At 44.6% G+C, this 27920-nt stretch overlaps 1 protein-coding gene across 4 annotated transcripts in view; it reads left to right on the top strand.

Moving 5' to 3' along the window:
* GRAMD1B (GRAM domain containing 1B) overlaps positions 1-27920 on the top strand; it is a 1455160-nt gene that overhangs the window by 1249106 nt on the left and 178134 nt on the right. For all 4 annotated transcript variants that reach the window (XM_086956958.1, XM_086956959.1, XM_086956960.1 and 1 more), the window contains one exon: positions 10006-10152. In XM_086956958.1, coding sequence (XP_086813084.1) covers positions 10006-10152 — 147 coding nt within the window. The remainder of the gene's footprint in view (positions 1-10005; positions 10153-27920) is intronic.

Below are 27920 nucleotides of genomic sequence, written 5' to 3'. Positions count from 1 at the left end.
TCCAAGCACCAGGAGTCCCCGCGCGCCCGTGTCCACCTGGGCTGCTCTCCCTGCCGGCTCCGCCCCCACCCGGAAGGCTAAAGCGGCGTCCTGCCCTACAACCTGTGGATTCCTGCATTACTTGCCTCATTTCGACGGACCAGCGGATCAGAGCACCTAGGAGGGTGCTGAGAGAGCCTGTTGTTGCCTGCCTGCTGCTGCCGCCACGCCTCGCCGGACCCGCTTCGCGGCTAGCAGCGGTCAGCTGTACTTTGTGAGGGGTTTGTCCTTCTTCGACAGGCAGGGCTGCGAGCGTGGAGCGGTGGACTCCAAGCACCAGGAGTCCCCGCGCGCCCGTGTCCACCTGGGCTGCTCTCCCTGCCGGCTCCGCCCCCACCCGGAAGGCTAAAGCGGCGTCCTGCCCTACAACCTGTGGATTCCTGCATTACTTGCCTCATTTCGACGGACCAGCGGATCAGAGCACCTAGGAGGGTGCTGAGAGAGCCTGTTGTTGCCTGCCTGCTGCTGCCGCCACGCCTCGCCGGACCCGCTTCGGGGTCCCGCTTCGCGGCTAGCAGCGGTCAGCTGTACTTTGTGAGGGGTTTGTCCTTCTTCGACCGGCAGGGCTGCGAGCGTGGAGCGGTGGACTCCAAGCACCAGGAGTCCCCGCGCGCCCGTGTCCACCTGGGCTGCTCTCCCTGCCGGCTCCGCCCCCACCCGGAAGGCTAAAGCGGCGTCCTGCCCTACAACCTGTGGATTCCTGCATTACTTGCCTCATTTCGACGGACCAGCGGATCAGAGCACCTAGGAGGGTGCTGAGAGAGCCTGTTGTTGCCTGCCTGCTGCTGCCGCCACGCCTCGCCGGACCCGCTTCGGGGTCCCGCTTCGCGGCTAGCAGCGGTCAGCTGTACTTTGTGAGGGGTTTGTCCTTCTTCGACCGGCAGGGCTGCGAGCGTGGAGCGGTGGACTCCAAGCACCAGGAGTCCCCGCGCGCCCGTGTCCACCTGGGCTGCTCTCCCTGCCGGCTCCGCCCCCACCCGGAAGGCTAAAGCGGCGTCCTGCCCTACAACCTGTGGATTCCTGCATTACTTGCCTCATTTCGACAGACCAGCGGATCAGAGCACCTAGGAGGGTGCTGAGAGAGCCTGTTGTTGCCTGCCTGCTGCTGCCGCCACGCCTCGCCGGACCCGCTTCGCGGGTCCCGCTTCGCGGGTCCCGCTTCGCGGCTAGCAGCGGTCAGCTGTACTTTGTGAGGGGTTTGTCCTTCTTCGACCGGCAGGGCTGCGAGCGTGGAGCGGTGGACTCCAAGCACCAGGAGTCCCCGCGCGCCCGTGTCCACCTGGGCTGCTCTCCCTGCCGGCTCCGCCCCTAGCGACCAATCACACTGAAATAAAAGGGAAGCATCATCCCCGCTGCGCGGGAGCGCGCGGGAGGGCGCCGGGAGAAGCCTGGGACAAGGGCGGGACCGTCTGTGGCCGTCCGGGGTCGAACGTGGTTGGGTTGGGCCTAGAGTCCTGGTTAAAACCACATCTTGTTATACCCCATCCAGTTATATCTTGTAACATTAACATCATTTCCTAAATATGGCATTAAGATCCGGCAAACAGCGCCTAGTGCATATACAAACTTCTAAGGGTGTTGTCTCTGGTCCTCTTGATGCTTTTATCACTAGAGCTACAGGAATACTAGAAAAAGAAATAGAAATGGTAGAACACAGATTGTCCCTGGATTTAGTCACCGGGAAACGCTCTTCAATAGGTGCCTTGGCACGTGCTAAAAGCCCTGTAACCAACGCTGCTTTCAACTGTATTTCTACCACAGAGACAGAAGCGATAGTCCATGTAGATGGTGATGGAGTCACAATATCCACGCCCAATGAAAATAGGGAACTGAACTCCGATACTAATCAGACAAGCTTAGAAGCTGATTGCCAAAATATTGAGGACGACGAGAGTAGCATGTCTGACGCCTCACAATCTAATGTTCCCACCTCACCCAGTATGCCTATTCTACAACAAGACACCACTAACTTCCATCTCCCGGAAAAGAAAACATGTCTCAAGTCCACAGGGGGAAAAGATACAAAAACAACCCAAAATGGACCCTGTCAACAGGATGAGTTCCTCCCACTCCCAGACCAACCAAGACCTTCCAGTGGTGTACTGTCCCTCATTAGCCCCTTCTGGGTCTTCAAATCCTTGCCCAACTTGTCTTAGCAGCGATGATGTTCTGTTGGCTAAGATGGAAGCAATGTTTAAAACTTTATTGCTCCCGGTTCTATAAAGAACCAGGTTAATGTCCGCTAAAATAGACGTTTTGGAAGCAGCCGTCAATATCAATATGGACCTTTTGCAAAAACTAACAACACCCGGTACCAGGATGAGGGGTTGTAATTCCACTGGGGGTGCTAACCAAAAAGCGGGGATAACCACAACAATCCCTCCAGGGACATCAACTGTTAACAATAATAAGAAGTCGCTAACAGGGGCAAAATCATCAGCTGCTACTTCGACTGTTGTCAGTAGAGCTCCCACAAAAGACATACCAAAGGTCAAACGCCCATTGGCTGCCAATAACGCGCCAGTGAAACAACACCTAGCGAATGGCACGCCAAATCAACTAAATAATACCCCAGCGAAAAAACCAATAATGGGTAAGGATAAGAAAATTCCGCACTCAGATAGGAATCAGAGGACAGATAATCGAAACACACGACAACCTCCCAGAGTTAACTTACCGCCTGAAGCGTCACAATACACCATCGTTTTAACTGGGGTGGCCCCTCTAAGAGATGGCATTAAAGAGACTCAAGGGGACTTGCGGAATAAGGTTATATTTTGGTTAAATAAACATCGTCCCCTCCCTCCCTCATCCCCCACCGAAATCCTTTATGTAAGGAGAGTTGATTGGGTAGGCAAGGGTGTAAAAGATCTAGAAGGGGACTGCATTTTGATTTCATTTAAAGACCCCTGGGTGGTGGATAGAATCAAAAGGAAAGCTAGATTCGCCCGTCTTGGTGATGTTCAGACCTTGCACCTTGGCTATTTCTACCCCCACACATACCTTAACTATCCAATGGGCCCCAATCATTGGAAACCCAGAGGGGGGAGGCCCCGAGAGCCCATAACCCCCTACCCCCCACAGTACCCCCCACTCTTTAACCACTTCGAGGCACTGTCAGATCTAGAATGGGTTGACTGACTACGTGCTCCGACCGAGCCATCAAATCCGTTTATTGAGAACGGGGAAGGAGTGCATAATCTATACATCCCTGCCCCGGAACTAAACATGGACCAACAGTCTATGCCCCATAACAAAACTAGAACACTGGGGGGGCCAGTCGGGGAAGGGGCTTCCATTCTTAACGTAGAAGCTATCAGAATGAATAATAGTCTAACAAGTGCTAGCTCACCGAGTCCCCTTTCCCCTTCCTTTGTCAGCAACAATCTTGCAGAAACAGATACACTAACATCACACATTGTGTCTTGGAATGTAGCCGGAGCCAAGACCCGTTTGGACTCTGAGGACTGGCTGGAGTTCATTGGTAAACATGAAGTTGTGCTTCTGCAAGAAACTTGGGCCACAGCTCCTATATATAAGGTTGGTTTCATAAACTTTTTTAAACCAGCAATAAAAAGTTCTAAAGGGCGGGCATCAGGGGGACTGACAACATGGGTAAAACAGGCCTGGTGTTACTCAGTTTCCGAATTGTACATGGAAAATCCCGATATTTTGGCCATCAGGTTGAGTAAGGCAGGGGGTCAGGATATGCTTATTATCAATATATATTCTAGAGGCCTCCCTGGTGGGCGATGCCCGAAGCTGATAGGCGCCTTAGATAACCTATTAACTGGTTGGAACAAAGGAACATTTATTATGCTAGCTGGTGACATAAACTGTACAATTGAGCCACTGTACCTACCTGAGGATAATTGGGGGTTTGCAGAAGACGCCACATGGAAAATCCCAGAACTATCGAACAAAATACCAGTTAAAGCAACGGAGGCTGCCTTGAATTGGACTGCTTTCTGTCTCACTTGGGGATTAAGGGCCGTAAATGGTCGTACCAAATCGGACATTGGAGCCAACTTCACTTTTGACAATGGCGTGAGAAAGAGTCGTATTGACTATATTTTCTTAAAAATGGAATATTGGAGCTTAATTGTTGATATGGAAATTGTTATGCGTCCGGAAAGTGATCATAACCCACTGTACTTGAAACTTAAAATGCATGATCTGATAAGTCTAGCGGAACCAGATCCTAGGGGGCAAGGGGTTATAACCATATCAAATGACCGGAGGAGACTGAAATGGTCAACCATATCAAATGATGTAGTGATACAGGCCAATATAGAAAATGTGGTGAAGCATGCTTTAAACAATATGAGGTCTGTTGTTGTTGAGAGGGGTCAGAGCGAATTAGATAAGATTATGGGCATACATGATAAATGTTTCTCCGAGCTTAAAAACCTTCTCTCGAAACCGTGTAAGACAAGTACCGGGCATTTGAATGCCCCAAGAGCAAAATGGTATAATAGAGAGTGTAGGGAGGCCCATAGTTATCTAATTGAGAAAGTCAAATCTAGAGACCTGAGTGCAGTAAAGGTGGCTAGGCAAAGGTACAAAAGAGTTCAATGGGAAGCAAAGAGGGAATGGGAAGATGATTTTTGGGCGGACCTTCTGGATGCCAGTAAATCTAATAACCAGACCAAATTTTGGGATATTGTTAAATGTGGCAAGGATGGTGACTTTCGTACTCCATCTAACCATGTATCCCCGGAAGCCTGGATAAATCATTATTCCTCTCAATTTTGCTCAGAGGTCGTTGACCCCATGTCCACACCGAACTTGTTACATGTAATACCGCCTGGCGATGTGATTATGACCTTTACAGAAACAGAAACGGAGATAGCCCTAGGCTTAACAAAGCGGGGGAAAGCTCCTGGGTTGGATCAAATCCCAGCAGACCTGTTTAAAGCGAACACAGGCCTTTGGGTTCCCTATTTAACTAACATAGCTAACACCATAGCGAGAGGTGCCCGTATCCCCAAAACATGGAAGGGGGCGGAGATCCTCCCTATACATAAAAAGGGAGATAGATCAAACCCAGGGAACTATCGCCCAATCAGCTTAATTGACTGCTTTCAAAAAGTTTTTGCTCGCATGATCCTGGCGAGAGTGCAGGGGTGGTTGGAGCTTGAAGGAATACTGTCCCCATTACAGGCGGGCTTTAGATGTGGTACAAGTACCATTGACCAGGTTCTACGGTTCTGTATGATTTTTTGGAAGGTTGTTATACTTGGCGGTGGCACCATCTTTGCTGCCTTTATAGATTTGAAATCAGCTTTTGATTTGGTACCGAGGGGAAAATTATGGCAGGTATTAAGGGACTTAGGAATGCCGGGGGAACTGGTTGAGATGATCATTAGACTACATGATGACAATTTTGCTAGGGTAAGATGGGGAGCACAAGGGCAATTCACGGACTCGTTTCCAGTCTCACGAGGAGTCCGCCTGGGGTGCGTTCTTGCCCCCACCCATTTCCTACTCTTTATTGACCAAGTGGTCAAATTTTTTAGGTCCACCAACACTGATGCACCATCCTTGGCGGGGACTAAATTCCCAATGTTGATCTTTGCTGACGACACCCTTCTCCTATCAAAGACTAGGGGAGGCCTACAGCGGGCTTTAAACCATTTTGAGGAGTATTGTAATCAAAATGACCTCCAGATAAATGTGGGAAAAACTAAGTTTATGGTTTTATCCAGGAAAAAACCAATACGTAGTAGTGTACAACTAAACGGGGTTAACCTGGAACAAGTTGACACTATGACGTATTTGGGGGTCACTCTGGATTGCCGGCTGTCTTGGAAAGCACAAATAGAGACCCAACAGCTAAAACTTGCCCAACTGACTGGATGTCTCTTGCGTGAGCAAAAGAAATCCATTACAAAACGGGTCATCCCCGCCCTACAAATATATGATGCCAAAATTAATGCTGCCACACTCTATGGGGCAGAGCTATGGGGTTTCATGGACCTTTCGAGTCTATACAGAATTCAGTGTAGATTTCTTCGTAACCTGGTAGGGTTGCCTCAATCAACCCCATTGATCCCTCTTTGCCATGATATGGGCGTTCTTCCAATAACGGACATGGCTAGATACAGAGTAGTGTCCACTTGGAGGCTCCTATGGACTTCGGAGGATCTGGTACTTTTTGCAAAGGAGCTATCAGAGGTGAAGGCCATGGGGGGGTCTGAGCGAATCCCATGGCTTCGCTCGGTGAAAAAGAGCCTGTGTGACATGGGCTTAAACCATCTGTGGGTCTCCCCAGGCACTAATAACTTCCCCTCGAAAAAGGAATTTAAGGGTTTATTTTGGGCCTCAACCCGCCTTTCCCTGGCACACGCCTCTAGTTCTGAGGGCCTGACGGGGCGCTTTTTAAGCTTTAAATTGGACCCTGCCCGTGAGACATACTGGGATCTTATTACCAGGCCATTGGATAAAAAATTGTATCATCAATTTCGGGTGGGCTCATTACCCTTGAACTCCTTTACCTCATCCTGGGACAAAACCTCTCCAAATCTTTGCAGTTGTTGTCCTGGATGCAAGGAAACTGAGGGCCACTTTTTGTTCGCCTGTCCTCAATATACAGAACCCCGTTCCAAGTGGTTAAAACCCATTTTCAAACGATTGATATGTAGAAAATCCTCGGATGCAATATGGGCCCTAAAAACAAACACTTCTGATTTTACTGTGATATGTTTGGCCAAGTATTTAGGTTGGGCCTGGGCAATCAGAGCTAGAAGGAATCTAACTGTCTCATGACAATAATGTGTAACGTGCAAAGTGTTTTTGTGCATGTGTTAATCCCATTTCCAGGATTAGTCTTATTTAATGTCTTGTTCCACCTACAAATGTTTAATAACTTTTTAACTGTGGATTTTAGTCCTATTGTAAATCTGAAAACATATTTAAACCAATTTTTTAATCAGAGTTTGTACTATATGGTGACCTTTGAACTGTTCATGAATGTATTTTCAATTCTGTCTTTTATGATTTTATCATCGAAATAAAGACATTAAAACCTGAAAGCCTGACTGCAAGCGTTCTCGTCCGTCATGCCCTCGGTAGACCACTGTTCTCTACACGGATCTCTCACTGCAAAACATTAAACAAGCTGCACTGTAAACCATTCTTTCCGAATATGTACATCTAACAGGCCTGTGTGTGCTCATGTGAGACATGTATTTCCACAGATGCACCTTACGGGAAAGAGCCCAGCCATCCCCTCACACAAACCAACTGAGATACTTCAGTTGTTGCGGCTGCCAAGTGGCTGTGTCTTCTTTTCATACTTTTAGCCACTAGTATCAATAGTCCCAAAATGTAACATCATGTAGGTTAATGAGTAAGACCTATAATAAGGTGTTACACTGGATTAAGAGCAATTTAGCAAGTAAACATTAAATAAGAGTCTTTCAGGCTAAAAGAGTCAGTACCACTAAATATGAACAGGAGTCATCAAGACTTGGGAGAGTGGAGGAGAGCGATAGACAAAGGCAAAAGTGATTCACACGTTCGGAAGTACGGACAAATGAAAGAGGTTGAAATGATGAGAGAGATAGGAGTAATACAAGGCACAAAGGGTGACGGGAGAGAGCTGGGTGGAGAGAGACGGTTTCCCTCGTCTTCATTGCTTGATTTTGGTCGTGATAAAATGTCACTCTCAGTCGTTGAAATGTCACTCATAATTCCACTGAAATCATGGAAATGTCACACATAGCAATCTGAAACCTTGGCAGCTATGCTTTAGTGCATTGACCAAAACCCCTAAAACAGCGGTGCACACGTACGAGATGTCTGCTGTGGCAGTGGGCATCTCTACATTTGGAGTGCTGTTACTCTGTCAGGGTGATGAAGTAAAGTACTCGATCTCCCTGACCGAGTAACTGCATTTTAAATCAGGCCCTTAATCACTAGACCAGAAAGGTTGATGTTGAGGAGACAGATGTACAGATCATTTTTACAGTTGCTAACACCGATTCAGAGGTTGTGGCTGCAAATATGCCTGTTCCAATGCACATTGATATTGCAAATGCATTCAGGTTTTACATTTGGAATGGGTATGTTGTAGGCATCCCTTTGAAATTGTGAATTGGTATGAGATATATAAAGGTTTGGAAACCGTAATCCAGTCGCAAAACATTGTAAAGTTAGTTAATTTATGAGTTGTGGTTAGTTAATTTATGAGTTGCGGTGGTAACTCATTTGCCACCCCTGGGGACCTCTTCTCCTTTGTAAACGTAAAACATGTTTGTGGATAGTAGGCAGTGATCCAGGGGACCAATGCCAACTCTCTAACTATTTTAAATAACGAAATGTTAAAAAAAAGAACTTCAGTCCAGTTTCCTTTAAGAAAATTAAACTGTATATGAAAAACAAAAAATCTTCATTTAAAGTTAATGACAGACCTAGTGGTCTGCCGACTAGAAAATGCTTTGGCCCCTGATATTGTGACCATTGGTGTGGGTCACAATTTGCTAATGCTCACGTAAATAATAATTAGATATGTCAGATTGTGACCCACTCCAATTCTTGATTTTGTGAACTGGCCTATTAGTACATATGACGGTTCACAAAATCTGAATTGATGTGAAAAAAGTTGGAGCGCATTTTGCAACCACTTTTGCAAATCAACTCCTTGCGATGTGATGGTTCGTAAAATAAATATAGATAATTATCCCACTTTTTTGATCTGACATAAAAACAGATTTAACTTTGTCATCCTCATGTACTCAAAAAATATGAATAAAAATACGGAATTTTATACCTGCACAAGAAGCCTTTGTGCCAGAAAGTATTTCCATTGGTTTGTTCATCTGTCATTCATATTTTGCTTCCACCATCACAGCATACCGAGTGGTCCAGTGGGCCATTGGCAATGTGAGTGAAGCTATTTTTTACCTCCTCACTTGCACCCGTTCCCCTTAAAAAAAGTGCACTGATGTGCAAAGACTAGTGGGCTATTACTTTGCTAGTGCTTTCTGTTCCATTCTCTATCAGTTGAGCATATGTCCACCGCATTTGGGCAGTGGCATATATTAATGTTTTTTTTCTTTTAATTTTTGGTGGCAAATTACTCCAGCTTGAAAAGGCCAGCCCTATTAGTAAACTGGTTCAGTTTGTTTGTGCGTTGACCAGGGCTCCATAGCATTTTTAATTACAATATGCTGTTTGCAACAAGACAATCATGCGGTGTCATTCTGTGGTCTTGCTGCTTTCTTTGTTCCCTCTTTTCACAAATAGTTTTTCGTCTTTATCTTCCTGTCCCTTCGCATCCCCTGCTGACCTCACCTTCCTTCTTTTCTTGATACCCTTTTCCTCTTTTCCTTTTTACCCTTACTTCAACCCTTCCTTTATGTCTCACCCCTCTTTCATACCTTATGTTATCTTTTATACTCTCTCTTTACCATTGATGTTCTTTGCCGTCCTTCCATTATTTCTCATATTTACTACTTTTATTCCTTCTTTTATGCATTCGTCCCACCTTCCTAATTCTTCACATCCAACATTTCTACTTTTATTCCCTGTGCCCCTTCCAATTCTTTGTACATCAGTCTCTTCTATTCTTTCCTTCCTCTCATTTAATCTTTCGCCTTTGTTATTCCTCAATTTGTTCCTTTTTTCTTCGTTTCTTCTCCTTTTACATTTACTTTACCCCTCCCTTATTCCTTCCTTTCTGACTTATATTTTTTTACCAGCTCATTTCCTCTTTTTCCTTTCTTTATTATTTTTTTTCATTCAATTTTTTCCTTCCATGATTACTTTTGTTTTTCGTATTTGTTATCCCTTTATTGTCCCTTCTATTTTTGCTTTCTCACATTTCATCTTTCTTCTCCTTTATTTTCTGCCTTTCTTCCATACTTACCTTGCTTAATCTCATTTAGCCCTGCACCTTCTTTTTTATTCCTTACTTCCTTCTATTAATTATTTTTTTCTTCTTTTTTGCCTTCCTTTGTTCAGCAGGTGAAGTTCAGTCTTTCTATGAGGATTTGAATGGCCGCCAGTACATGAATGAAGTTTTTAATTTTAATGTTGACAAACTCTTCGATTTGCTCTTCACGGACTCTCCATTTCAAAAATATTTTATGGAGCAACGCAGATTCTCTGGTGCGTATAGTTCCTAAATGAAGCATAGCGCTAAAAAGAATTGAATTGTTTAACAAATGTGTGAATGTTTGTTAGGATACTGCAGCATTATTGTAGCATTAGCTCTTGAGAATATTTAGGAGATATATCATTTAATTGTCACTAAATAACAATCATTCACAGTGGCTTGTGTCCTCCTATATTTTACATGATCTGTCCACCATGCTGTTATCACACATAGTACCATGCACTGTGAGCTTTATAACATAACTGCACCACTTACAGTATGGTTACAGATTTGTGAACGTATGCAGTGTTTCATGTTGTGGGCTTATGGTGACATCAACATACAGACAATCAAATGGTACTGTCATTGTGGCATCAGGACATTAATTATCATGTGGTGGGGGCATGGTAATTTAATACTTATTGGCTGAAACCATTGTGACATCACATAGAATAAAATGTGAGTAAGCCTTCGTATCATCACCCTAGTATTTTTGGTGGGGTAGCAATAAGGTCGAAAGGTGGAATGCTTGAATACATCTCTGCTACTTGTAATTCCTTGATGTGAATCTCAGTCCATCACTTTAAATTAGCCTTTGTCCTGCTCCAGTAGGAGCAGTCCAGCTTGGACTGTCAGGCTAGGTTGCCTCTGAACAGTTACGTGTGGGTCCTGTGCTCACAGTGCCATAGGGCAAAAGCTTCTGCCTACAAATGAGGCCCAAATCGGCCAAAACTGGTCTGGTGTTGCTTGTGTTTCAGTTCACAGGGGACCATGCCTAGCGGTCTGGGCTGGGCTATTAATTTTGGAGCAGAACGTAGGCTGATTTGCATATGGCTGGTTCCTGTCTAAGGTGGAATGGTGGGCATAAAAAGATTAAAAATATTGCGGTCTGAATAATTGCAATTGAAACATTGCACCCTTCAAATTTCTTTTCCTCAGTGCACCGGCTGAAGTATGATGGATATGACCAGACGTAGGTCCATAAGACTCAAGCTTGCGTGTTCCAAATAGGCTTTAACCAGTGAGGTTGATTGCTTTCCCATTCAGAATGAACCTGGTCTGGCAGTTTGATAAGGCTGCTCCTTTTGGGGGTTGGCCAGATCTGATTTACGTATGGCTGGTTGCTGTCTCAAATGACACAGGGGGCAAAATAACCCAAGCATTCTATCCCTCACTTTTTTTTATTTGCCTCAAGACATAATTCCCTAACCTGTAAGTATAGAAAACTGGCTCTTTATATAGGATACCAGAAAGAGGTATACTGTGCAAAGAGTCCAGGTATTCCCTCATGAGTGAACAGCTATCTATGCCAAAGTGCTCTTCCTGGGGGTAGCGTAGAACAGCCTTGGGCTTATCAGAGATGATTGTTAGACATCTGCAATGCACACAAAGTCAATGGTACACATGACTCAATAAGGAGATTCACATAATTTTATTTAAAAAATAACACACACATATATATAGCTCGATTAGATTACAGGAGGGCTATTAAAGAAAGAAAAACATCCCTCCGTAATAAGGCATGGGACTCTTTACCGAACGCAGCAGAGCTGAAAGACAGTACAACCTTTTGGAAGGTAGCGAGAACCTCTTTCTTAGCCCCTAGCATGGGTCCCTCAGTTCAGATCGCGATTACGGAAGAAGTATGGATTGCCCATTTTTCCAAATTATACAATGACCAGGGGGACTTAGGCAGCTACCCGGAAGTTCGGATTCCAAATGACTGGGAAAATATTGACCTAGAAGTCACCTTGGAGGAGGTAACTTGGGCTCTGGTGCAAAGAGCAGGCGGGAAAGCACCAGGGCCTGATGGGGTACCAGTTGACCTGTACAAACATAATGTCACCTTGTGGGGACCCATACTAACCCAGGTATTTAATGCCAGTAAAAGGTCCATTCTTCCCCCCACTTGGGCAAAGTCAATAATTATACCAATTTTTAAAAAGGGTAATCGCGAAGATCCAGGTTGTTATCAACCTATCTCCCTCCTAGATTCTATGGTTAAGGTGCTAGGGAGGGTTATCTTGGAGCGATTAGCAGTTTGGGCTGAGGAAAGGAAGATTTTATCAGATCTACAGTACAGGTTCCGCGATGGCCTGGTGCCATCGAGCAGTCCTTAAACCTCACCTTATTGATAGGCAAGTATACAAGAGCAAAAAAGGGCAGCCTTTATCTGGCCTTCTTCGACCTCAACACGGCCTTTGATTCAGTAAAGTACAATAGGCTGTGGGAGGTCCTTGAAGGGGGTGGGGGTTGATCCACAAATAATCACGCTCCTATGCTGACTGTATATTGACGCATCAGCGAGCGTCTGTTTTGACCAGAAGGGAGAATCCCCTAAAGCCTTCCCTATCAGGAGAGGGGTCAGACAAGGTTGTGTGCTGGCCTCTTCCTTTTTAGCCTTTACATAAACGGGCTTGAAGGTGCATTGTTGTCTCAGGGCAAATATTTTCCTCAAGTGGGTGGCCGATTGATTCCTGTGCTTCTTTACGTGGACGATGCCGTACTGATGGCTCGTACCCAAAACGGCCTCAAGATAGTCCTGGTCATTTTTTGCATATTTATGGGTGATCTTGGTCTTCAAACTAATATAACCAAGACGTATGTCATGAGGTGCAAGTAGGGGTTGCAGAAGACATGTGAAATGTTCATTGATGGGAAAAAGTTAGCAAAATTCCTTATGGGGTAACCCAGTATCCCTCAGAACCAGGGAAATACAACAGTAGTTTCAACAATGGCTCCATCGGGTATGGACACAATTACTTTAAATCATGTATTTATCTTTAACTGAAATATAAGCATAACATTCCTACTTATTATGCTGCCTCTGTTAGGCCATAGAAGTGCAAAACCAAACACTGAAAAGGGTCAGTACGATATTTTAATTATTGAATTATTTTTCATTCATTGTTTTGTTTGTTCTTATCAACTGACACCTTTGAATATGCATTTAAAATTTACAAAATACGGCGCAACAATTCAATTTAGTGAGCAAAGTGACATAGTGTGAAATAAATGTGAAACAGTGACATGGTAACAAGTGATCTATATACACGTGCGTGAGGAAATATTAGAGGGAAGAGAAAGAGTTAGAAAGGCTGATTCTTATTTTGCTGACACTCAAAACCAACAAACTATATTGAATAGATGTGGTATGTTGGACATGGTTAGCTGGTCCTTTGTGAGAGTCTGTTGACGTTTCGACCCTTGGACACCTTATTTGTGGGTCTCTAGCGGGTCTTCTTCAGGACGGGGCAGGTAAGAATAATTGCGCCAGATCTTCAAGAGTCAGACATCCTGATGTTCTATTCGGTCAGGGGGTCTTCTTTTATATTTGATGAATATCTATTTGAAAATAACCTTTGGCATTATTCCATGTGTATTCCTATTCACTGGCGAATGTTTTAAAATATCAGGATCCCTTTGTAATGTTTTCCAATATTCATTAATATAAGGCTCTAGTGATGTCTCCGTTAGTTTAGATTGAGCACTGATGCCTCGTTTCCTCTTATGTGGCTATCCGTGCATAATCTGGTGATTTATGCGATCATCACGAAGGAGTTAACTATCTCGGATCGGATTCCCAATGCGCGTCCGCTCAGCTATGCCTGAAGCCGCATAGCTGAATGGAAGACCCGCTAGAGACCCACAAATAAGGTGTCCAAGGGTCGAAACGTCGACAGACTCTCACAAAGGACCAGCTAACCATGTCCAACATACCACATCTATTCAATATAGTTTGTTGGTTTTGAGTGTTAGAAAAATAAGAATCGGCCTTTCTAACTCTTTCTCTTCCCTCTAATATTTCCTCACGCACGTGTATATAGATCACTTGTTACCATGTCACTGTGTCACATTTATTTCACACTATGTCACTTTGCTCACTAAATTGAATTATTGCGCCGTATTTTGTAAATTTTAAATGCATATTCAAAGGTGTCAGTTGATAAGAACAAACAAAACAATGAATGAAAAATAATTCAATAATTAAAATATCTTACTGACCCTTTTCAGTGTTTGGTTTTGCACTTCTATGGCCTAACAGAGGCAGCATAATAAGTAGGAATGTTATGCTTATATTTCAGTAAAAGATAAATACATGATTTAAAGTAATTGTGTCCATACCCGACGGAGCCATTGTTGAAACTACTGGGAAAAAGTTAGCATCCACAAAATAAATCTCATACCTAGGTCTATTTTTAACTATCAAGATTCCTGGGCCCCCGCCATATCTGAAAAAAAACTGCCTTCGCTATATGTAAATGTAAATTTAAATGTACAGGAATTTATATAGCGCAAATCACCAACCGGTCTCTAAGCGCTTGCTTAGGGATCCTGTCCTGGTATTCCCCTGTGACATAACCCCGGCAGGGTATCCGCAAGGTGAAAGCCAGTCATCCCGCCGCGAGGGGCCGTTGTGGAGATTAAGCAAGCTATTGCCCAGAGTCGCAGAGTGTGAACCCGTGAATCGAGTAGGCACCGGAGCGAGAATTGTCAAGTCCATGGACATTTTATTACTCAAGACCCCGCCGAGCCGGGAATTGAACCCTGGTCCCGGGCTGACCTCTGCTTCCAGATCTGCCTCCTCTAAACAGTGAGCAACACTTCTCCTATATTAACTGCGGCACTATCAAACTTCACAAAGAAGTTAGGTAGGAAAACGCCTTTAGAGCTGACGATGTTCCCAAAGACGATTGGTCTTGTATTCAACCACTGTGCCCCTGCGATAACACCTCTACCCAATCTACAATGCACTTAGTCCTATTTTGTAAATTTGATCATGGCCATAGGAAAGTTTGGATTATACCCGTTTTAAGAAAACTTGGGCTTAGGCGGTGCCGTGAAGCAATGCTCCAGCTCCAATTGCTGGAGAATGAGCATATAGCATGGAGGGTAGCCCAGTTCTTAAAAGCTGCATTTTACATTAGGAAAAGTATTATTTTAATGGAATAGTATTGTAAAAATTGACTCCATTGTGTTTTTTATCTGTAAATAATATGTTGTGTTTTTAGGTTATGTGCTTTTTATGACTGATATATATATATTTAGGCACAAGTTCCCTAACCTGTAAGTATAGAAAACTGTCTCTTTATATAGTATACCAGAAAGAGGTATACTGTGCAGAGTCCAGGTATTCCTTCATGAGGGAACAGCTAGCAATTCCAAAGTGCTTTTCCTGGGGGTAATCAGAACAGTCTTATGCTTATCAGAGAGTGTTAGACAGCTGTAATTCACGCAAAGTGAAAGGTACACACGACTCAATAATGAGATCCACATCAATTTATTAAAAAAAATAACACTTCTCTCTCTCTCTCTCTCTCTCTCTCTCTCTCTATATATATATATATATATTATATATATATATATATATATATATATTTCAATTGTTGCTTTCCACCGCCTTGATTCCAGGCAAGAAACGAAAAGTCGACCCACAACTCTGGTGCCAATCAAATTGTATTTTGTTATTTCTCTGACCAGCCAGTCCGCCATGACGCGTTTCGACCCCCACTGGGCCTTGATCACATGACGCATTGCCGTGGGGGAGGAGGCTTTTTAAAGTGTAATCAGCACATGAAATTTAGACATGTGACCTACTAGTGCATAACGAGAGACAAAATACTCGGTATGTCCATGTGCAAATACTGCATGTGCAAAAATACGCCAAGGAAAACAAAGGATAATTTATGAATCATACAGATAAGTTACCCTAATAATAAATAACGCAATGATATACAGAAATGTTTGACTAAAAACATTTTTCAATGTGCAAAATAGCGCTAGTGCAATCTAAACAAAATTAAAGTAAACATATTAGAAGCAGCCATAACCGAAACTATCCGCATAATGCGAATAATATTCCACATGTGCAAATAACACTAGTGCAATGAAAGCACTATCTGTAAACCATTTAATAGCAGCAATATAGTAGCAGCAACAGTGGATAATATCTGCATAATGCAAATACTAGGGAAATGGACGTGGTCACTCATCAACCCATCCCTTACCTGAGGCAATTTTATACAATCTAGAATAAATACATACATATATAAATATATATAAATAATAAACAATTGCATTTCATAGGTATCATAAAAACCCACTGTGTGACACTCATTGCATATTCAAAATCAATTCGGCCACCTACTTATACAATATCAATGCTGTATTATCTATATAGAGCCCAAGTGGGCATATATATCTCCCTCATCCATAGTAGGTCTTTTGTAGTGTCTCCATACCCATGTAAGAATAATTAAAAATGTGCCTGATAACTGCCCTAAAGTATAACCCGTGCAAAAAATGCCTCATTCTAATCCCCTGTATCTGTAGATGCCAAATCCTCAGTTTTATACTACATGATACTATGTGCCTCCTCTAAACAAAATTATTAAATAAGTGTGAAATGTCTATGTTTAAATTTTTTTTATAATCGAATATCTTTCCAAATGATGGCAATCAATACATTTTTGTATATTTACATTAATTCACCTGTATCATGGGTGCCCTCGAAATCAGTAAATAATGACTACTTATAAACAACCCACCAAGAGACCTGAGAGATGGATACCCTATACAGAATATAATGAGGTGCCCCTAGCTGGAAATTCACCTACCCAGATATACATATTTTCAATCCTTAATCCAGCTAAAGGCAAGTGTAGAAGTCCTCACTGGAATTTAAACCTGTAGAATGCTTAGTGTCTAGTTCCAGTATGTACCTGGTCTCTAAGAGACGTAATTTGGCCTCACGATTACCTCCCCGCTTCATGGGGTCTACCGAATCAATCACATAATATTGAACCAATGTTAGGGTTGCTATTATGCGACTGCTCATAAGGCCTGGCCACTGGGTACATTTGATCTTTGCTAGAAATGGCTCGAATGTGCTGGAGTATCTGTTTATGGGCCGGTGACTTTGTGCTACCAATGTACCTGAGCCCACACGGACACTCCAGCACATAGACAGCAAAGTCTTTCCTACAGGTCAGTCTCTTTGCGATTGGGATGGGTTCTGCATGGAATGGACTGGAGTATTGGGTTCTATTGCTGCCGAACGTACAAGCCTTGCAGCTTGGACACTTTCTGAAACCCTTTATCAGTGACATCCATGTACCTTGGGTAACCATTTCTGGGTTAGATTTAACAAGCTTGTCACCCATTGTCTGAGATTTTCTAAAAGTAAACTCAGGCTTGTTGGATACCATACCACCAATTACAGGGTCCCCTTGTACCAGATTCCAATTACGGCTAAGTATCTTCCGTATGTGTTGGTGTTGTTTGCTGTATGTGAGTATCATTCTGGTATGTGTGGAAGGAGGACATGTAGTCACCTTCTCCTTCTGTGATTTTGGAACCAGAGCCTCACTTCTAGATAACTGTTTAGTTTTATTGATAGCAGTATCTATAACACCTGGGGTATAACCTCTAGCCAGAAAACGTTCTTTGCTGGCCTGTTGTGCAATCTGGCATTCTAACTCTGTGCTGAAAATGTGTTTGATCCGCAGCATCTCCCCATAAGGGATGCTGCTGATCAGATGTTGCGGATGATGACTCGACGCATGCAGCACAGTGTTACCTGCAGGGGGCTTCCTGTACAAACGACTAGCCAAAGCATTACCCTCCACATACACCTCAACATCCAAAAAGAAAACAGAGCTGGAACTAATAGTGGACGTAAAATTAAGGTTAAAGCAGTTTGTGTTCAAACCTTCCACAAAATGAATTGCACTTTGCTCTGAGCCTTTCCAGACAAAAAAACAAATCATCAATGTATCTCAGATACAGAATAACATGATTCTGCACCAACTGAACAAGTTTACCTTACGGATACTTGGCTCAACGCAGACTCCCTACCATATATTCTGGCGGCCGTTCCTTCTGAGTATTATATTTTAAATGTCAATAGATCTGCTGATAAAAGGGGCGGAGGAGTTGCAGCCATTATCCGCAACACTTATAAGTTCTCATTACTATCATCTCTCGACCTTACAGGGTCAGAGAATATTGTTTTTAAAATGGACACTGATAGTGGATCATTACTAATGATCCTCATCTACCGCCCCCCTCAAATTATGCCTACGTTTGCTGCATCACTGGCAGAACAACTAGCTCCCCTTACAATCAATTACAAAAAAATTGTGTTGTTGGGTGATCTTAACCTTTGGTTTGATGCCATTGCCTTAGACACCCAGGCAGCTGAGCTGAAAGAGGCATTATTAGATCTGAACTTAACTCAACAGATTCACTTGCCAACTCATGAAAAAGGGCATAGCCTTGATCAAATATGGTCCCAGAATATCCCCCTGGTTATTTGTTCCATTACTCCCTGCATTTGGACGGATCACTTTCTGATACACTTTACACTTGCCATTGTGAAGAGTAAAAAGCAGCCTTTCCAGACTGGTGGGAAAGTTAGAATATGGAAGAACACAGACATCTCAGCTTTTCTGGACACTCTGGCGTCGTCTCTTCCCCCCATGGCCCAGGACATTGATGGCATCGAAGAAGCCTATTCCAACTGGCTACGTCAAGCAGCTGACGCTCATGCCCCTTGTTCAAACATTCCCCGTTCCCGCCCTAATGACGCACATAAGTGGTTTACTCCACACTTGAAGTCTCAAAAACTGGAAGTCCGTCAAAAAGAGCGGAAATGGCGAATTGGTTATTTGGCACAAGATAAAGCCAACTACTGTAAGGCCCGTAAGGACTATCAGAAACTTGTCCTAAAACATAAAACTGACTATTTCTCGGAGAGAATCCCGAACTCTCATAATAAATCAAAAGAACTGTTCAATATTGTAGATGGTCTTAGTGGTAGTGACAGAACCACTCCATTGGTCACTCCTACTCAGGACCTCTGCAACTCATTGAACTCTTTTTTTCTTAATAAAATCTGCACCATAAAACAAAGTATTTCTACTGCTCTGCCCCCCCCCCCCCCCTTCTGGATGATGCATACCATAACTCTTTTACGTTGGAATCCTTTCCCCCTATCGATGGTAACACCCTGTGCAAGTTGTTTACCAGGGTCAAATCGGGTTCACCTGATGATATCTGCCCCCCGCACATCTTGAGAGAGGTGGGAACAGGTATCCCTGAGGGTGTGCTTCCTTTATTAAACGGATCACTTCTACAGGGTAAAGTTCCCAATAACCTTAAAAAGGCCTTACTTATCCCCCTGATTAAGAAAGTTGGAGCAGACCCGCTTGACCCGCTAAATTATAGGCCTATATCATTGCTGCCTTATAGTGCTAAGTTACTGGAGGCTCACGTCTGCGCAAACATGTCTAAATTCATAGAAGAAACAGAATACCTTGAATCTAACCAAGCCGGCTTCCGTTCGTGTCATTCAACTGAAGCAGTCATCTTGGCGGTACAAAATACCCTGAGGCGGAATGCGGACAGCGGAATTCACCAGGCCCTGGTTTTATTGGACCTTTCGGCAGCATTCAACACGGTTGATTATACCATCCTGGTCAACCGTGTCGAACAAGCTGGCCTCAGGGGGCCTGTGTTGAGTTGGATCCGTTCATTTATTACTGGCCACACTCAATCCGTAAGACTGGGCCCTTTTACAGCCCCCACTATTTCTACCACATGTGGAGTACCTCAGGGCTCATCTTTGTCACCTTTACTTTTTAATTTGTACCTGCGCCCGGTACTGTACTCCCTAAGAAATGCGAAAGTTACCATCTTTAACTATGCAGATGATCTGCAACTCATCTTCCCTTTGAACACCAAGGACTCTGTGGAGGAATTCCAAAACACCATGTCACACATCCAGGGTTGGATGAGTTGTAACCATCTGAAACTTAACCCAGGCAAGACTGAATTGGTCTTGCCTGGGCAGAGCGTATTACGTTGGAGCCCATGCTTTTGGCCATCTAGCATGGGGGCTCCACCTTCTAGATCGTCCTCAGTTAAAAGCTTGGGACTATTAATTAGCGAGGATCTCTCTCTGAAAAGACAGGTAGGTGCAGTAGTTTCCTCTAGTTTCTTTCAATTAAAAAAAAATAAGAAAAATAGCCTGCTTTCTCTCACAGGCCGCCCTCATCCAGGTCATAATTGCCTTGGTCCTGTCTCGACTGGATTTCTCCAATAGTCTCTATTTGGGGCTCCAAATTGGAGAGTTAAAACGTCTTCAGCTGGTCCAGAATCAGGATGCCAGACTGATTCTGGGACTTCCTAAAAGGCAATCTATTAGACCTGGGTTGAAACACTTACATTGGCTGCTTGTTGCGCAGCGAGTCGCATTTAAAACAGGGTGCATCCTATTTAAATCTTTACAAGACTCCGGCCCTAAATTTATAAAAGATCTGTTTCTCAGATATAATCCATCCCGAAATCTTCGTTCCGCTCAAAAATCTTTACTGATTGTTCCATCTTACAAAAGGAAGCGCCTAGGTGGTAGCTGCTTTGACCATCTCGCAGCCACCTTTTGGAATTCCCTTCCCCTTCAATTGAAACTGAGCGGTAACCTTCTTAGCTTCCGACACTCCCTTAAAACCTGGCTATTCTCACAGGCTTATTGCTGAGTTTTATTATTACCATCTTTTAACTGCTGTGTTGTGTTCTCTCCTATAGCGCCATGAAGCCCTTGGGCGTGCGAGCGCTTAATAAATACATACTAACATAACATAACATAACATAACATAACCTCTAAGGACCTGCTCTTCCCACAGCCCCATGTGAAGGCATGAGAAGCTGGGGTAAAAGCAGGCCCCCATTGCTACCCCCCTTATTTGTTGGTAAATTTGGTTGTTGAACAAGAAATAATTGTGCTCGAGGCAACCTTTAAACATGGATAGCAACATTTTATTATGAGGTGCACAATTCATGGATCTCAGATTTAAAAAGTGCTCAACAGCTTTTAATCCATCTTGATGTCTAATTGAGGTGTACAAGGAGGTTACATCCAATGTCATTAGAACCATATCAGAACACCAGTCTATATGTTCGATTTTCCGAAGAAAGTCCGATGTATCTTGGACATATGAACAAAGGTTTTGCACCCATTCTTGCAGAAAATAATCAATGTACTTAGACCTGTTTTCCATAATACTTCCAATTGCGGAAATGATGGGTCTTCCAGGCGGCTTGGTCACAGATTTATGGACTTCAGGAATAAGATAAAATTTGGGGATGACTGGGAGATCTTTTTTAAGAAACTGGTATTCCGCATCACTCACCAGTCCCCCACTTTTCCAAGCAAGTAACTTAGAGTAGTATTCATTTCATGAATTCCGGACTATATGAATATTGCTCTTCTTATAGCATGCTTGATCAGAGAGTTGTAATTCTGCTTCCGACATGTACAGTTCACGTGGCCATAAGACCACGTTGTCCCCTTTGTCCGCTTGCCTCACAATTATCTTATTGTCCATTCCTAGTTTTTTCATCAAATTCCAATAGCAGGCATTGAGTTTGTTTGTCGCAACATGACCGTTGTGTATCATTTTTTCAAATCCTGTGTGACCAGTTCGTGGTAAACATCAAGATTATCATGTAGCATAATCGGGTTGAAGATGGATTTGGGCTTAAATACATATGTCTAGCTCTCTAAACTCAGCGTGGAGAGCGATAAAGGACCACACTTTCTTGTTTGCTGCCTTGCCGTCTTTTGCAGCATTTTGTTCTCCTTTGCTGTCGTTTAAAATTGGACCTTTGGCTTTTGCTCCACGTGGTAATATGGGTCTTAATGTTTCCCGTCTGTCCCTGCACAGACAATCCACCTCCTCGGCCAGGCAGAACCTTGTAAACCCCAATTGCTGGGTTCTGCTATTTTCATTGTCCAGATCGCTGTGAATGGCTGAACTTATATCAGAAGCCGATGTGGATGCAACAGTCGTATTACTATTTCTTCGTTGTCCTAATTTGCCTGCGCGAGTTTTTACCACATCATAGCGTCTGGCATATGTAAAGATCTGTTCGTTTAAGTAATCTAATGGATCTCTCTCAACTTTAAAAGTTTTTCTCCGTTTGATGACATCCTCTTCCTTCCTCAAGCATGCCAACATTTCATCTCTCATTTTTTGGATGTGTCAGTTTCATCCAATTTGCTAATTTCCAATTCCAATTCCTCAATTTGCTTTTGTAACTTCACTCGATCACTTTCTGCATATTTTATGAGAATCGTCATGAGTTTGGCGGAAGACTCCAAATTGGACTCTGCCCATTCTAGTAGCATGGCTGGGTCAGGGTTCTCGTAGCTCAATGCTAATGTAATCCTCATCCCTCTAGGCACCCGACCCACTTCCAAGTAACGAGACAATGATTTGTTTTCCCACCATTTAGATTGTTCCGATTATTTACATTTTTCTAATTTCTTGAACAAATTCCTTGATGTTGGAGCTTCCCGTGTTGTTAATAGGGTTAGTGATTGCCGTGGACTCCCCAGCCGGAGAGTCCAGAAACATGGACATTGCCGCTTCCTCCCTGCTACGCAATACGTCTGCGGACATCTTGGCTGATGTTGTGGTTGTATCTTTCGAATGTTAATTAATCGCTATAAAGACGGTTGCCGGGCAAATGTTAGTACAGTCCCGCCCTGGCGCCGCGCACACTCCCCACTGAGAATTCGATTGTCTCCTACCTTCGCGGATTATCCTGCGAATACCTTCGGTCTACTGACACAAGGTCCGCCGATTCCCGCACCGTCGGCAGGAGAGTACTTAGCTCCCAGGAGCTTCCGCAATTTCCTCCCGATCAGAGTATCAGATACATATATATAAAACCACTCATGCTCCCAAGGAAGAAGGCACGTACCCAACGCTGTCAGGATATGGCCTTTTTATTTTCTTGGGTCCCCCTCGACCCCGAGATTAGAGAGACGCGTTTCGCCTTCGCAGAAGGCTTCATCTATCTGTATATATATATTCACCCAAAATGTCTCTCCAAATGAAGATGCCACTCCGTAGTCAGGTAGGTTTCACTAAACCATTTATTTTGAAAGGCTGCGCATTATGCCTATGATCAATTCCCCGACACGTTTCAGAGTTAACAAACGGTTTCTTCAGGGGGCAAGAAACAAGTCACGGTATTGCCACACCTCTTAAATCACCATGATGCACTTCATCTCCAGTGATGCATGCTGGTAGATGTGGCCAATTATACCCCACTGTTAGGGTCCATGAAGCTTGTCACACATTGATTCGCCATTTCCAAAACTTTTATAGCCCTCCAGTGGGCTCCAGGCGTGAAGCGCAGCCTTCCCCACTCTGTACTGTCCACGCTGCATTTAACAGACACCAGATATATATATTAGGCACCAGAATCAAAATAATCAGGACACTTCTTACAATTTTCATAGGTTTCAGTGTTATCCTATAGGAGGAAACACAAATATTGCAAACAAGTTTTTTGTGGTAACTTAAAAGCCCAATCCTCAGGACTTAAGGTGAGTATGAGGCAAAGTCCAAGGCAGCACCATCAGTTCACATCCAGCGGCATTAGGGCAGCTGGGTGCAGTGGTGCAATACAGCGTCGGGTGTCCAATGTTAGTCAATGTTGAAAAGAGCCTGCAGGTTTGGACTGGGAGGCTCGTTGAGCTGAACCAATATGGGGGCTCAGGCCTCACGATGCTCAGGGATGTGGAGACACCTTTGGTCCAATTCTGCTCGGCCACGATCGAGGGGTGCAGAGGTGTTTTAAGGCATTGGGTTTCCTTCACCATAGTCAGTCGCAGTAGAGGGGGCCTACACACAGGCTGCAGGTGGCAGTGGGAAGTCCACAGCTGGATAACCCAAGGTGGGCTTCGGATCTGGAGAGGCTTAGGACCACACTGGCACTGTTGGCCCACTTCAACTTGGGCTAGGCGGTTTGGGTGCAGTGGTGCTTTCCCCTGTCGGGTCTTTGCAGTACAGAGTCCTCTAATTTCTTTCTTGGGATGCATTCAGGATACAGAGGAACATCTCTGCTGCTCCACGGGAGTTCCTAAGTATTTGAAAAAGTGCTAGCCATCCTTCAAGACTGTGGAGGCTCAGCAGCTTGCAGGGTGAGACGACTTTGGCGCAATTGTCAAAAATAGGCTAACAGGCTGGCAGGGTTGGTGCCAAGTCAGTTGGTCTTTTTCAGTTCTTGGTTTTCGCAGCTCTTCTGTCCTTCTTGTTTTGGGTTGATAGGATCTGATTTCCTGGTTCCAGAGGCTCTCTAAATACTGGATTTAGGGGGCGATACTGGAGTGTAGAGTAGTAGCCAATGGGCTACTTACCCCTGAGATATCCTTGCCCCCTCTATGACCACTGAAGTGGGCAAAACCCTGTCCCATAGTTCCTAAGGTTGCCATCACAAAGATGGCCGACTCTGAAATTTCACGTTCACTTCAGGTAGCCCAGGAAGGCAGACTTGTTTACCAAAGGAGGTGGGCTCTTGAAAGCCCCCTGCCTTGGAATGCTAGTTCAGAGTTCGTCCTACAGGAGCGGGTGTAACACCCTCTGCCCAAGCAGGCTTTGTTCCTGACCTTCTTAAAGCAAAAGCCCTCACCACTGGGGTCAAAAACAAGTCGATAGTTGCAGGCTGGCTAAGACAAGTCGCTCCGCATACTAGTAGTTGGTAGGTTTTCAGGGAGTATCTCTAAGGTGCCCTTCGGGTGAATATATTAAAACATCCATCACTGGAATCAGTGTTGGTTTATTCATACAAGTTGTTTGATAGCAAACATCTTTGGTTTCAGTAAAGCCATCATGTAGCTGGGAAACTCGTTTTCACCGGTGTCCAGCACATGTACTAAAAATGTCTTCCCTGGTTACTTGTACTGACAGCTGTCGAACTGATCAGCACAGGGGCATATCTGGTCATGCAGATATGTCAAAACATGTAGGATAGTGCACCCTGCCTTAGGGCTGTAAGGCCTGTTGGAGGGGTGACTTACTTATCCTACATGCAGTGTTTGCGAACATGGCACACAGGGATGTGTGCCATGTTGTGTTTTTACTCTTGTCTGCACCAGTGGCAGTCTGTATGTGTTTGTTGAGGGGTCCCTTAGTGTGACACAATACATGCTGCAGTCCTTAGGGGCCCTCTTTAGGATCCTCGCGCTAGGTACCAGGGGTACCATTTGCCTAGGGACTTAAAGGGAGAGCTAAAAGTATCGCCAATTGGGCAAAGAATTGTACAGTTTTGGGAAAGAGATCTTGCACTGGGGACCTGTTTAGCTGGAACCCAGTGCACTTCCAGTCAAAGTTGCATCAAATACCATGCAAAAAGTGGGGGTGACTATGTCAAAAAGGGGCCCTTTAGTACACCCCTGCTCCCCCAAACGTAAGAAAATTAGGCTAACCTTTCGCAAGAGAGTCTTCATCGTCCACATGGAAAAACCTGTAAAGGTCATCTACATTGGCATTGTCAGTCCCAGGTATTTGCTCCACTGTAAAGTCCATACCCTGTAGAGGGATGGACCACCTCGACGGTTTTGGGGTTTTCACCTTTCATTTGCATCAGCCATCTGAGAGGCCTGTGATCAATGTGAACAAGGAAGTGAGAACCAAACAAGTATGGCCTCAACCTCTGCAGGGACCAAACAACAGAAAATTGTTCCCTCTCAGTGGCACTCTAACACTGCTCTCTGGGGAGTAACCTCATGCTAATGAAAGCAACAGGTTGGTCATGGCCTTCATCATTGGTCTGGGATAGGACTGCTCCTATCCCATGTTCAGAGGCATGTGTCTGCACTATGAACTGCCTAGAATAATCTGGAGCTTTTAGAATGGGTCCTGAGCACATTGCTTCCTTCAGTGTCAAAAGCCTTTTGACAGCTCATTATCCAGTTTACCTTCTTTGGCACTTTCCTGGTGCCCAGTTATGTGAGGGGTGCCACAATAGTACTATACCCCTTAATAAACCTTCTGTGGTACCCAGTCATCCCCAGGCATGCCCTGACTTGAGTCAGGGTGGTTGGAGCCACCCCGTCATTCCCAGGTCTGTGTTCCACTGTCAAGTCCATACCCTGTAGAGGGATGGACCACCTCAACGGTTTTGGGGTTTTCACCTTTTATTTGCATCAGCCATCTGAGAGGCCTGTGATCAATGTGAACAAGGAAGTGAGAGCTAAACAAGTATAGCCTCAACCTCTGCAGGGACCAAACAACAGCAAATGTTTCCCTCTCAGTGGCACTCTAACAATGCTCTCTGGGGAGTAACCTCATGCTAATGAAAGCAACAGGTTGGTCATGGCCTTCATCATTGGTTTGGGATAGGACTGCTCCTATCCCATGTTCAGAGGTACCCATCTGCACTATGAACTGCCTAGAATAATCTGGAGCTTTTAGAAAAGGTGCTGAGCGCATTGCTTCCGTCAGAGTGCCAATAGCCTTTTGACAGCTCATAGTCCAGTTTACCTTCTTTGGCATTTTCTTGCTGCCTAGTTATGTGAGGGGTGCCTCAATAGTACCATACCCTTCACAAACCTTCTGTAGTACTCAGTCATGCCCAGGTATGCCCTGACTTGAGTCGGGGTGGTTGGAGCTACCCAGTCCACAACTGTCTGGATCCTGGGTCGTAAGGGTTGAACTTGCCTCCACCTACAAGGTGACCCAAGTATATAACAGAGCACTGTCCTATCCAGTGGCGGTTCTTTTATATGGGCAGAGGGGCTGCGCCCTCGTCCTTTCCTGCCCCATAATTTGTGCTTTTTATTGTACAATTACAACTACGAATCAAAACAGCTTTCTGCCAGTAAACTGGCTCGGGCTGTCTGGTGACTTCAGGCAGCGTTCGCAAGTCAGGTTTATGGCAGGCACAAATAATGCACTTGGAGCATGCGCAGGCAGTCCTAGATTTTCCGGCTGAGGAGCTCACAGCCCTGAGGCTTGTGACGTCACCAGCTCGGCAAAGCCATTGAAGTCCTTGTTGAAGGACCTCCCCCACCAATAAAGCTAGCCCTGGGCGCTGTTGCCTTCAGCTCCGCAGAGCCAGGGCTACACATCAATCACAAATGAGGAAGCCTCACTGTAGTGCTAACCCCACCCTACCCTGACTGTGACCAATCAAATTATGGTGTCTGTCAGTTCCCTCCTACTGCCTGTGGGAGCGCGGGCCAGGGCGCATTTGAAGTTATTGGTAGCTGCCATACCATACCGGCAGAACCTCTGGCTTACAAACGCGACATTTCCCTTACAGTTAAAACAAATGGCAATGCCGCTGGTCCAACCTCACGTGGATCCGGCATCTACTGTTGTTTTTCCGGCCCAGCTGCAGTGTAATGATGATGAGGCATGCTGTGCACTGTGAAAGTTGTGCTGTGACGGTGCCTGCACCTCAAATTGGCGCCATGCAGTTTTTTGCGAGTCAGTGTGTGCGACCGGTGTAATGTACACCAACCACCCAGGCTCACAAGAGGGGTCCGTTAGAGGAATTACTGCCGCTGCTAAGAGGACAAAGAACGGCGCCAGAGAGAGGCCATTACATCTGCCGTGTCTCTTCTTGCCATGTACGTGGGACGGTGAGGGGAAGTAGTACGGACACTGGAGCTCCTTTCTGTCATTTGACCCAACGAGAGCTTCTTCGTGGTGAGTAGATTTATTTGTTTGCAGTGAAGAGAAGTAAATGAGCGGCGCACTGGAAAGGAATGCAGAAGTCCATGACACATGCTCACAAGATGAACCTCTCCAGCCCAAGGGAGGTGGTTACTCCTGGGCCTGGAAGCCACCAGTTTACAAAACCAGAGCACACAAATGATGAGGGTTGAGAGAATGCTGCTGGTCGAGGACAGGTTGCGAGTAAAAAGAGTGCATACTGTGCATAGTTACTGGGACTTTTCATAGGTTGCAGAGGGGGACCAATT

The sequence above is a fragment of the Lissotriton vulgaris genome, chromosome 2_1 (assembly GCF_964263255.1).
Source record: "Lissotriton vulgaris chromosome 2_1, aLisVul1.2, whole genome shotgun sequence".
NCBI classification, from domain to species: domain Eukaryota; kingdom Metazoa; phylum Chordata; class Amphibia; order Caudata; family Salamandridae; genus Lissotriton; species Lissotriton vulgaris.
This window is presented reverse-complemented; position numbering and strand designations above follow the sequence as displayed.